Source organism: Pteropus medius, unplaced genomic scaffold, assembly GCF_902729225.1.
Source record: "Pteropus medius unplaced genomic scaffold, Ma_sr-lr_union100, whole genome shotgun sequence".
In the NCBI taxonomy this organism is placed as follows: Eukaryota; Metazoa; Chordata; class Mammalia; order Chiroptera; family Pteropodidae; genus Pteropus; species Pteropus medius.
Window position 1 is genome coordinate 17741554 of NW_024346667.1, and position 13037 is coordinate 17754590.

The 13037-nt window shown below is 31.1% G+C and overlaps 1 protein-coding gene across 1 annotated transcript in view; it reads left to right on the forward strand.

Annotated features, from left to right (window-relative positions):
* The window catches only part of LOC120613195 (probable ATP-dependent RNA helicase DDX60), a 78330-nt gene that overhangs the window by 54141 nt on the left and 11152 nt on the right, over positions 1-13037 (forward strand). Inside the window, exons 27-34 of the mRNA XM_039875784.1 lie at positions 432-576; positions 2537-2689; positions 6716-6820; positions 7391-7591; positions 8316-8420; positions 8568-8712; positions 10467-10588; positions 12557-12704. Of these exons, the coding sequence (XP_039731718.1) occupies positions 432-576; positions 2537-2689; positions 6716-6820; positions 7391-7591; positions 8316-8420; positions 8568-8712; positions 10467-10588; positions 12557-12704 (1124 nt within the window). The remainder of the gene's footprint in view (positions 1-431; positions 577-2536; positions 2690-6715; positions 6821-7390; positions 7592-8315; positions 8421-8567; positions 8713-10466; positions 10589-12556; positions 12705-13037) is intronic.

Below are 13037 nucleotides of genomic sequence, written 5' to 3' on the forward strand. Positions count from 1 at the left end.
TGTTAAAAAGATGAGAGTCTGGCTGATAAAATTTTTTTATACTTTTTTAACTGTAAAGAATTTGAGTTTGTATGTAATTATTAGGAAAATTGAATTTTTCCATTAAATTTAATGTCAAAAATATAATTTCACTGGATATAGAAAATAAAGATTTTATTGGACGTAAGATAGGAGAAATGCAGAAAATTCTGATATTTTTTGTTAAATACATGTAAATGCATATATTTAAATATACTTAAATAGTAAGCTGATAAACAATTGAGGCAATTAAGGTCTGAGGAATATTCTTTAATAGGGGCATTGTGTTTTGGGTTTGAAGTATCTGGCATTCTTTTTACCTGGCATTTATATACATTACCTCCAACTTAAAAAAATAGAAGAACATGCTATAATCAACATATTTACTGATTTTCCTAATATTTTATATTCAGTTTTTTAAATTCAGATTCAGGCGCTAGAATTCAAAGAATCATTTTATTGGCAGCTGAAATAAAAGAAATTAAAAAAAACCTTAAGAAGTATAATGAATTTTCTCCAGACTGTACTTATACTGATTCTACAGTTGTAGATAATCAGGTAAGAGAAAATAAACAGGGATACATTCAGGTGTGTATATCTGCTGTAACAAAGTACCACAGAATGAGCGGCTTAAGCAACAGAAATTTATTTTCTCCCAGTTCTGGAGAGTAGAAGTCTGAGATAAAGGTGTTGTCAGGGTTGGTTTCTTCTGAGGGCTGTGAGAGAAAAATCTGTTCCAGGTCTTTTTTCTTGGCCTGTGGAGGGCCATCTTCCTTTTTGTATCTTCATATCGTCTTCCCTTTGTATGTCTGTGTCCAATTTTCCTCTTCTTATAAGGATACTAGTCATATTGGATTAGGGTCTACCCTAATGACCTCATTTTACTTAATTACTTTGTAAAGACCATATCTCCAAATATAGTCACACCTTGAGGTACTGGGGGTTAGGATTTTGACATAAGAATTTTTGGAGGTACACAATTTGGCACATAAAAGTGTGTGTAATGTCAGTACTGTAATATAGAAGTTATAAAATAAACAACGCACTTCATGTAAATTAATCTTGAAACAATAGATGAAAGACTAAAGTTGGAGGTTGGAGAAATTAAGATTTGTGTGATTTTATATAGCTATTGAAAACAGCTTCAAGACTTATGTCAAGGTATATAACACATACCTCTATGAAATTGCCTATTAACTGAAGTTAATTATAGCTATTTCTTTATATAAACAGAAATATATAAATTAAATATAAAATCTTTTTCTGAGCTACAGGCTTAAGCAACGTCTTGCTAAAAGAAGCTCAAATTCATATTTGCCTTCTGAAAATTCTTCCTCCTCTGTTCTTTACCTACTTTGTACATAGTTCTTCAGACTAGAAACTGTGGCATTATGATTGTTTTATACTTCTCCCTTATGCCACTCTCATTCAAAAACTTAATTCTAGAACATGGACAGACACCCTAAACAAAGGGTGCTTATTAAATGTTGTTGGTTGACCTAACCATTCAGTAGTAGTCAGAGAACTGTGGTTATTATTTGTTTATGTTTTTTTCTTTCTTTAAGTTATGGGAGAGGGGGAGAAAGAGAGGCAGAATGAGAGAGAGAAAAGAGAGAGAAAGAGAAGAGAGAAAGAAACGATAATAATAACTGACAGAGATAGACAAAGAAATGTATAGAAGCAGACACAGGAAGTTTCAAAGAAAAAGGAGACAAGGGGAGGGGAAGGATTGGGGAGAGGGAGGGAGAGAAAGAAAGAGAGACAGAGAGAGAGAGAGAGAGACAGAGACAGAGAGAGAGAATGAGAGAGAATGGAAAGTGACAGACACAAAGATAACACAGAAAAGATAAACAGGAAGATACAGAGAAAGAGAGTGAGAGAGAAAACAACCAACACTGGTCAGATATGACTGGAGGTGATAATGAAAAAAAAAACAAACTAAGTTAGATTTAGATAACAGCAAACGTAGAACAAAATGGGGGTGACAGAAAATCAGACTAAGCTGAGAATTTAGGCAGAGATGGTCTTTGCTACCAGCCTCAAAGCACTCTGGTCCCTCATCCCCCTCTTGTCCTTTCCCTTCAGTGTTTCCTCACTGCCCCAGGCTGAGCTGGAACCTTAGTTCAGTCCATTAGAGCGATAACCAGTGATTAAATACTTTGGGAGCAAGGCTAGGCCTCAACCACTCAGTGGGTATGGGGAAGAAAATGAAGTGCATGTTCCTGATGAAGAAATGAATGAACAAAGGTTCATCACATGTAAGATTCAGTTGCATTTGCCAGGATCAGATATCAAGCTTCAAGTGTCAGGTATGATGAAAATATTCTACTTAAATACCACATATTAGGCATTTTACAGTTTAAATAGGCTATGGGTTCTGACCTAAACAGAACTACTCTTTGTAGAATTTTGTCCAACTCTGCGTTGATTTCTAAATAATCTTTTAACATATAACATCACTGTTAAGTTGAAGGATAAATGCTTTAATCTGATACTGCAAACTGTTTGGGTATTTCAGACTTTAGCAAAGATCTTACTCAGATTGAGAGGAACAAGACAAGGCTACAAACTGCACAGTCTGTTAAAACGGGGCATTGGATATCATCACGGTTCAATGGAATATAAACAAAGACAAGTTGTAGAGATGCTTTTCAGACAGAAGCATGTCAAGGTTGGTGAACTTTGAGGATAATTTTCCTAAAAGTAGCGCCTTCATTCCTTTGGACTAAGTAGGAGGAAGAAATGTACCCTGACTGCTTGTGGGGAAGTCATTCTATCTACTCCCTCATAATCTCACTACTTGGAGGGATAGTCTGCTAACCTTTTAGCATTTTATATTCTGTTCTTTTAAATATGTTTTTACATAGTTAATATATAATGCACTTGCAATTTAGGATCATATCTACTCTGCCTAATAGCATGTAATTAAGTCTGTATTAATTAACATTATATAATAAACATTTTATGAGTTCATCATAACATATGCATATATAGTTTATTTAAACATTATGTTAATGTTGAAATTTTTTGTTTATGAACATATACAGTCGTTTCTGATTATTGATGGGATCAATTGATTCTACAAAGTATTTCAAAGAGCAAAAGTAATTTTCAGGCTCTAGAAATATATTGCTAAATTTTTTCAGAAGGACTCTATTTGTCTACTTTACCTTGATAAATTTTGATTATTGTGGTTAAAAGCTGGAATTGTGAATATAGTGCAGAGAGTATCCTATATACCATACACCCAAATTGCCATATGATTTAACATCTTATGTTCGTATGATATGTTTGTTATAATTAGCAAACATAATATTGATAAATTTTTATTAACTAAAGTCCGTTTTTTTATTCAGATTTCCTCAGTTATTCCTCTAATGTCCCTTTTCTGTTCCAAGGATACAACATTACATTTTTGTTGTTCTCAGATCTCTTTAGGCTCTCTTGGCTGTGACAGTTTCTCAGATTTGCCATGATTTTGAAGATCTTAATAAGAGGATAATCTGTAGAATATCACTCAATTGGGATTTCTCTGATGTTCTCATGATTAAATGGGCACTTTGTGTTTCTTGAAGGAGGACCACAGAGATAACATGTTATTCTCATCATATATCAGAATTATAGACTATGGCTATGGCATCGCTATTGATGTTAACTTGAGCACCCTGCTGAGATCATATTTATTAGACTACTCCACTATAAATTTACCTATTATTCCCATTTTCCCTACTGTCCTCCTTAGAAGGAAGTCACTATGTACAGCCCACACTTAAGTAGTAGCTAGTTGAGTCATACTTTACCTCCTTATAGTTGAAGTAGCTAAATAAATTATTTAGGATGCTATATAGGAACTGTGCCTCTACTACCTCATTTATTTATGTATTTAACACTTATTTCATATCAGTATGAACACATGAATATTATTTTATGCTTTGGATTTTAATTCAATGCTACTTATTTTCTTGGTCGCATGGTTCCAGTTTTGGCCATTGGAAGCTCTTTCACTTGCTTCCTGTATCCATTTGGCATGCTCCCATCATTGTGAGTGTTGTTGTTGTTATTCAGCATTTCCTTACTTTCTGCCAAAGTAAGACGCTCTCTTATCTTGTATAATTCTTGCCCCAGTCTTTGAATGAGTCATATCTCCAGAGTCCCAATTTCTTTTAGACAAGCCTGAGAAACTATTACAACCAAGAAAAGCCAAAGGGGACATGTCTACCAAATGCAATGTGATATTCTAGGTGGATCCAAAAAAGGTTATCGGGTAAAAACTAAGGAAATCTGGAAAAAGTATGAATGTTAGTTAATAATAATGTATCAATGTTTTTTAATTAATTGTAAAAAATGTATGGTGCAAATTTAAGATGTTAATAACAGGGGAAACCGAGTGCAGAATATAAGAACTCTACTATCTTTGCAAATTACTATAAATATAAAAGGGTTATAAAAATAGAGTTTGTTTAGAAATATTTTCTGTGCATGCATTAAAATATGTGTTCTGTAGATACTGGCTTAGTGTTCTGTGAGGCTTCTTAATTTAAATCTGTGTTATTGGTAATTTTTTTTTAAATTTTCTATCAGTTATTGAGAGTAGAATTATTGAGAATAGAAAGTGTTAAAATCTCTCATTCTTAATTTAAAAATTTCTGTTTCTCTTTGTAGTTATGCCAGTTTTTACTTTATATATTTTACTATATACTAATTGTTTAGTAAGCAAACAATGTTAACAATAAAGCACATTAAAAACATTCTGAGAAAATAGATTACTATAACAGATCGACATCTGACTTCCCAAAAGCAAAAATGGAAGCCAGAGATAAGTGAAATTTTACCTTCAAAAACCTAAAGAAAATAACTTTCCACTTAGATTATTATCTTTCCAGAACGAACGCACAGTGGAGAATTTTAGACAAATAAAAACTAAAAGTATTCGGCATCTCACCTCATCAATTCTAAATTAGGCAGAAAGAGAGTAATTCAAGAAAATAAAAGATGGCCAAAATACATAAAAGAATGACCTTAGAAAATGGCAAATATGGGTAGCTTAAATCTTTTATTATCTGAATAAAAATAACACATAGGAATAAAAAAGGAAAAATATGTTTACGATAGTATATATTTTAGAAGTAGAGGTTGTTTGAGGTAATATCTAAATGAAAGATAAAATTATTCATCAATTTGGGGCTTTTATAGGTATAGATTATAAATTTGTTAGTGCCCACTGAAAGAACAGAATATGAACATGCAACATCCAAGCTATGGTGAAAAAATGAAAAGCACGTAAAATATTTGAATGTATCAGGAAGTAACCAAGAAAGCAGATGAAAAGATTTAAAACAGTCACTAATAGAAAGCACAAGTATAACTGTATAGAAAGTATAAAATGACATCCAGATCATCAAATGTAACAATTACATTGAATAAACTGGATGCATTTGAACTTAATGACTCTAATTAAGAGAAACATTTTTAAAGTTTTTTAAAAAACATTTTTGAACTTAATTAACAAAATATCCAAGAAGTTTTTAATGATATGGAACACTTTTAAAATGTAAAAAGAGCTAAAGGATTGAAAGGGAAAGAAATGTTAATAATAACTGAAAGAAAGCTGGTCTGGCTATGTTTCTATCAAACAAAATATGTTTCAAGATAAAATCATTAGTAGAGGTACAGATGGTCCTACCATTAGGCAGGTATACTAATTTAACATTTTTACATAATTACTAGGTCAAAACACATAAAAAAGACTTCATAATGGACATAAAAATTTATGGAGTTGTTAGGTAAGTAAAATACTATATAGCTAAACCTATGCGGTGGAGCTAAACTAGAACTTAGAGAAAAATGTAAAAGCGTTTATTGTGTCTATTTTAAGAGATAAAAGCTTAGAGAGAAACATGAAAGGGTATGAGCAACTTCAAGTGATTTTTGGGAAAGATAGAGATAGGACAAATTATGGCTGATAGCCTCTGTTTTTTTCTAAGAAATATGAATCAAAATAGCATTTTAAAATTGAGGTAGGAAAGCAAAGTCCCAGGAAATCTGCTTTATTCATATATCTTATCTCAGTTGAGAATACTATTTCCTACTCAATAACACCATCTTCTCCAGAATAATCTAAAAGCCCCTGTCAGATCATTCAGCTTCCATTCATCACCTCCTAAAATTAGTTGGAAGACCAACTAAAGCAATTTTATAGATATTAATTATATCATGTTACTCCCCTTTCTCTTAAAATCTAAACTAGTTAGAGTGATTTTTTAATGCTTAATGTGACCTGGTTCCTGCTCTCCCTCTGCGTTTATTCTCTACTGTTTTCCTTTCTTAGAAATGTTTTCATGTAAAAATAATACTCCTTTTACAATCTATTGTTTTTATTTATTTAAAAAAAAAGATTAAAAGCTTACTGAATGGCTGTGATTTCATATCATTTCACAATCTGAAAATGCTATATAATTGTAATATTAAGGAAAACATTAAGGTGAATAGAAATCTCTACGAAAGTTATTTACTTCAAAAAATGTAGTAGAGTTTGTATTTTTGCTGACATTGGCTTTCAATTGGAGTTTTACTCAAGAAAAATGATTTCAAGGGATCTAATCTAGTCAATATTTAGAGACTATGCACACATTTATATAGTCTATGTTAAATTTGCTTTTTATTTTATTTTATTTTATTTTTTACCCTTCACCCATAGGTGGTAATAGCTACCTCCTCCCTTGCTTTGGGAATTAATATGCCATGTAAATCTGTTGTTTTTATAGAAGATTCTGTTTTTCTGAATGCCTTGAACTTTCGACAGGTATTTATACTACTGCCTTGTATTACATTTATATTCATAGGGACTGGAAACATCTATTTTAAAATGGGTTCTAGATGCAGGAGATTGTATGAATATGATTACGTTTTAAGATGTTTTGAGCACTTATTAACTGGCTAAATAGATTAGATTTCTTGAGACTATTCCTGCTTTGGTAAATATTATTGAATTGAAAGATAATGTGAAGAAACAGTAATCGTATCTTCTGAGCACTCAAAGGTGCCAAGTATCTACGATTATAATTTGAGTGTCTACAATGTTTTCTGTTCAGACTAGTTTCTGAAAAGACATTGTAAGATAAGACAAAAATTGTCCTTACTTTAAAAATCATGATCTTAAAACAAGTATTACTGAAAAGCAAACACATTTTAATAATAGATCTGTAAAATAAAATAATATTTTAAATGTTGCTAAAATTAACATGCCAAGCAACAAATAACTCAGGATTTTTGAAAGTTTAGTGTTCCACACAGTGTAGGTAAGTTAGACATTAACCATTTACAGAGACAATATTTGAAATGATTTTAAACTGTTCTATGATTCTCTCTTTAGATGTCTGGTCGTGCAGGAAGACGTGGAGAAGATCTTATAGGGAATGTGTTTTTCTATGGTATTCCGTTACCTAAGATAGAAAGACTCTTGAAGTCAAACGTGCCCAAGCTGAAGGGTCAGTTTCCTCTAAGCATATCCTTGGTTCTCAGACTCATGCTGTTAATTGCCAAAGCAGATGACAAAGAGGATGCTAAAGCAAAGGTACGTCGTTTCATATTATTTAAATAACTTTAATAAATATAATCATTTAAGCTCAGTTTTATAATGTTGCATAAATTACATAAGCTGAAAGGAATAAAATAATAATGTACTGTAAATCAACCCACTGTAACATTTGATTCTCCTTTATAGCCCCCTTATTCAACACAAAAACATGCTTTTAACTTTCACGCTTTCAAACATATGCAAAATTAAGCCCATGATTTTCCTCTTTTAATTATCTCTGGTCTCTGTGTGTATTAGAAAAGAAACATATTTTTTCTGTAATTATATCTGGTCTAAAACATTTTAAAAATCAAATTTCAAAGAAGTAACTAATGGTTGAAAATATAAAAGATACTGAAACATAATTATTGGTTTTACATTTTTATACCTTATTTTGACTTCTTACCTGTCATGCATAAACTTGTAATTATTTATCTCTCTAAGTTTTTCTTACTATTTTCTATTATACACACATATGTCATATAAAACATTATGGAATATCTAAATATAATAAATAAATATAATAATTATAATAATATAATAAAGCAGTATTCAATGCCTAACTTAAAAATGTAAAAAACATATTATACATTATATGTTGCACGTAGATATATATGATCTACAATAGAAATGTTACTTGTCCTTTGGATATTACTTTTGGAAGACACATTACAAAATTTGCTTAATATCTAACTTGATATTTTGATATATGTATGTATAGGCATTATCTGTTCTCCAACATTCATTGATGTCCTTCAAGCAACCAAAGATCAAGTGCATGTTAAAGTTTTACTTTATATATTCTTTGCAATTTTTGGCCACAGAGGTAAGATTTAAACGTATTTCCACTAAATTAAAGTTTTAGTACATCTATTTAAATCCACTGTACTAAAAACTTCTTTATTAACAATTTATTTGTTTGATATTTCTGAGATCTAGAGACTGAGGTTAACATGTTAAAATTGATTTATAGGGGTACCTGAATTCAGAGTGTATTCCCACTGGGTATTCTGGACTTGTGTCCCATTTGCACTACCATGAACCTGCAAACTTTGTTTTAGTAAGCTTGCTGGAGAAATGTTTATTTCACAAGTTGTGTATTCCAATCAACATAGATGGTAAGCAAATATTCCTTTCTGAAACACTCTTTACATTGTGTGCACAAACGCACACAATTTACCCACACATTCCCCAGAACTGCATTCCTTTTGGGTAGTATGACATTTTCTAACTGCTTTTTTCTCTGAATTGATTTTGAACATTTTTCTTATTTTATATCATTAAATATGTTTATAAAAATATTATTAATATAGACATGGTATATTTGTGATGGAAATGTTTCAAATGACCATTTAATGTACTTTAAATTTTAAAAACTAAACCATTAGAATAATAAATACAATTCTTCTGAAATCACGAGGCATTTTTAACATATATCAATTGAAATAAATTGCAATAATATATATATAGAATTGCTAATTTGTCCTTTTTACATCCAGTCATTGGTATGAAAAATAGGCCTCTGATATACTCATATCTAAGTCCTAATTATTAGCTATATCACAGTAAAATATGAAGGTAAAGTTCTAAGTCAAATACAAACTGTAGGAATATGATAGCATCACAGTGTTATCTGTAATGATTTTATTTTTTTAAATAATAAATTATATTTTCCTTTTCCATAACTTTATCACATTGAAATTTAATTTGCTAGAGAAAGAAAGAAAGTGATATGATCCAAACTCAAAGACAGCTGGAAACTGAAATATATAATTAATACCCCATTGTTCATTTTATTTTCAGTAAATTATCAACTTTTGTTAAAATGACATAAAATAATGAAAATAATATTATATACCTTAGAACTACTAATACATCAAATCATAAAGCCTTTAATCCATATTAATCTATATTTTTTTACAAAAGAATTATAGAAACAATCATCACTGAATTTTAGTTATTTTATAAATATTGTGAGTAATGTATCACAATGTTAAAAGAATAAAAAAACTAAAATGAATTTGTCATAATGCTGTCGGTAGAAAGACATCAAATTGAGGTTTTCTGTTTGTTTATTTGAAGTCAGGAGCTTCACTCTCAGGGCTCCGCATTTCTCTGATAGTGCGAGGCCATGTAGCTTCACACTATTAAAGTTTCCAAGTTCTCACGTGAATGAGTGTTGTTTACTCATTCTTTTACTGATCGGTCATTAAGTGGCTATCAGTTTGGACATGGCATTCTATTAAATGCTGTAGCTGATTAAAAATCAGGGATCAGACAAAGGTTTTCCCTTGAGATTTAGTCCCTAACATACTACAAGGATTTGGGCACATGGAAATGTAGGAAATACATATTCCAGGGAGAGAACTATCAGGACTCAACACATGGGTAGTAGTTAGACTATAATGTTTGCTTAAGAGTGAGTGGGTGCGGGTTAACCTTCGGCTTCAGGAATTTGGAAAGCAGCATAAGGCCTTCGTTCCTTAGTAGATTTTGAGGAGAGGTGGGAAACACTGAGTGGAACCAGGCAGCGAAGGGAAGGTTTGAGGACCATGATAAAATCCAGGGCGATTCCAGAACTAAAGGGCAAAACAGTTGTTCTTGTTTTTTGTTTTTTCTTTTGGTTCCTGCAGCTAAGTATGGACCCAAGGGTACCAACAATCTGTGTCAGTATGGGGGTCAATTAGTTGGCATTATTATAAACTTTTATTGAATTTATTAAAAATTCACCAAATGTCTGGAAAGTGAATTTTTCAATGTGTCTTACCTTGAAATTTTAAGTTTAAGTTTTAGGAAATGGCTCACTGTACTTCTAAAATGATGAATTTTGTTCTCTAAAGTTTTGAAAAATTAAGCTCTTTATTTTAAACAGGGCAAAAGACATTTTCTCAAGATGTGATGGAAACCTTAGTGGTGGTGTTAGCAAATCTTTTTGGAAGACGGTATCTTCCTCCCTGTGTGAAAAACTTGAAAAAGAAATTTGCTCATTCAGTGGTAAGAGAAAAATATATACTACAATCTTGTAATCTTATGTAAACTCTTTCCATTATAATATGCAATGCAATTGATTTTTCCAATAACTAAATTGTGCTGTCATTAACTAGTTATTTCTTTATCATGCCTCAGTCAGTTCTTGGTATATATAGTAACTTCTCCAGGAAAAGACTGAAGTCTTATTTAAAAATGGAGAACTTTATTTCTAGTAGAAGTTTTTAGCAAGAGAATAACAGGATTTTTTTATTACATTGAAGATGACCTCGAACATTACAATTAATGGTGAAATAATAGCCACAGTAACATTTATATTTGAAACAAGAAGATATAAATATTCAGTTTAACAGCCATTTGAAAATATTGTTCTAAAAATTCTACTCGTTGCCAAATGGCAAGAAATAAAAATATGATATAACTATGGGGAAGGTAAGCACAGTGAGCATAAGTACGTAGAATAATTTGAAGCCTGATTCCTGGACTCCTTTCCAGCTCTGCCACTTAGCACATGGGTGACCTATGTGCTAAAGCAAATTTCTTTATCCAGGCTTATTTATTTACTTATCTGTAGATTGCGAATCATAATAGTACTGCTATGAGCATTAAATTAATTAATACATGCAAAGTGCTTAGAACAGTGCTTAGGACATAGAAAACACTCAATAAGTGTTAACTCTTATTTTAATAGTTATTGTTATTTACAGATGAAATCACTACTTACTGAAAAAGAATCAACAGAAAAATGATTGCAATTAATAACAGTTTAGTAAGTCTTCAAATGTAAATTAGATCTAATGCTTTTTTTATATACTAAAAGTACAGCTTTTCCATATAATAAAGTTACAAAGAAAATGAAATGTAATATAATCCCACCAATAATAAAAAGGAAATTAACCAGATACTATAGTTTACTTGTTAATATGGCAAAGATTGCAGTTAACAGTTATGTTGACAGGACCGTAAATAGATATATCATTTAAAAATATTCCTTAATGTGATATTTTTATTTTTTTCAATTTATACTAATGATATAATCAAAAATACAAATAAAAATTATGTAAAAATATTATTTTATTAGTTTTCTTTAGGCTGCTGTAACGAAGTAACACGAACTGGGTGGCTTAAACAACGCAAATATGCTATTTCTCAGTTCCGGAGGCCAAAAGCCCAGACAGAGTTAGTTCTCTCTGAAGACTCAGGGAAAATCTGTTCCCTGTCCCTCTCCTAGCTTCTGGTAGTTTCCTGGTAATCTTTGGCATTCTTTGGCTTGTAGATAACATCACCTTGATTTTTATCCTTATGTTCATAAGGCATTTTCCCCGTGTGCATGTCTCTGTGTCCAAATTTTCCCTTTTTATAAGGACACTAGTCATATTGGATTAGGGGCCCGTCCTACTCTAGTATGACCTCATCATAACTAACTGCATCTGCAATGACCTATTTCCTAATAAGGCTACATTCTGAAACACTGAAGCTTAAGATTTCAACATATGGTTTTTTGAGGGACACAATTCAAACCATAACATATTTTAATTATTTGTAACTGAGAACTGGATGCCACCTATATACCCAACAAAAAGGGAATGGTTAGATGAATTTTAGTATAGCTATATGTGGCAATACTAAAATTCATATTTTCAGATAATATTCTATGACACGGTAAAATACTCCAGATATAATGTTGAGTATAAACATTAGACAAAAGCTGAATACTACAACAAAATTTGTATATAATAGACTGGAAGAAAATTCTATATACCAAAATCTTTATAACCTATATTCCTGGGTAGTAGAATAAGAAGTAATTTTAGTTTTTGTACTTATACTTTTACAAATAATAGAATTTATATTTAGAAATATATTTTCATCCAGACTTTTAAAAGTATTGTGACCTCGTGTCTCAGAGACTTCGGTAAGCCTCTGCTTTTTTTTTTTTTGAATAGTTACATTAATCTATTTCTTTATTCCTAGAAAATTCTAGATGCTCTTCCCAAGGAATTTGCTGCAGTGGTAGAAGAACACAATAACAGAATTAGAGAGAATTTTGGTTCCTTTCTCCTATCAATTTCTAATTTGGCTGACATGAGAAAAGAGTACCAATTACCTCTCTCAGAAATTGGTAAGACTGTGAATGTCCACAAACAAAATGTAAAGCCAGTAAAAGAAATTAAGTGTAAATATTTTGAGACAAAACTAAACTTTGCAAAATAAAAACAAAATTACTGCAAAATCACACAGGAAACTAACGTAATCCTTTAGATCTATGCTGTGGACGTGTTCTTTGGAATTGTCTAAGCCATCATGGATTGGATTTGGCACTAAATGCTTAAAATATTTCTGTATGGTCTATACGGTGGTCTAAATTAATTCTAAAATATCCCCTTGCCTACTGATATGATTTGTCTTTTAGTAGATATTGATGCTCTTAATTGGTTAAATTTTCAAATCTGAA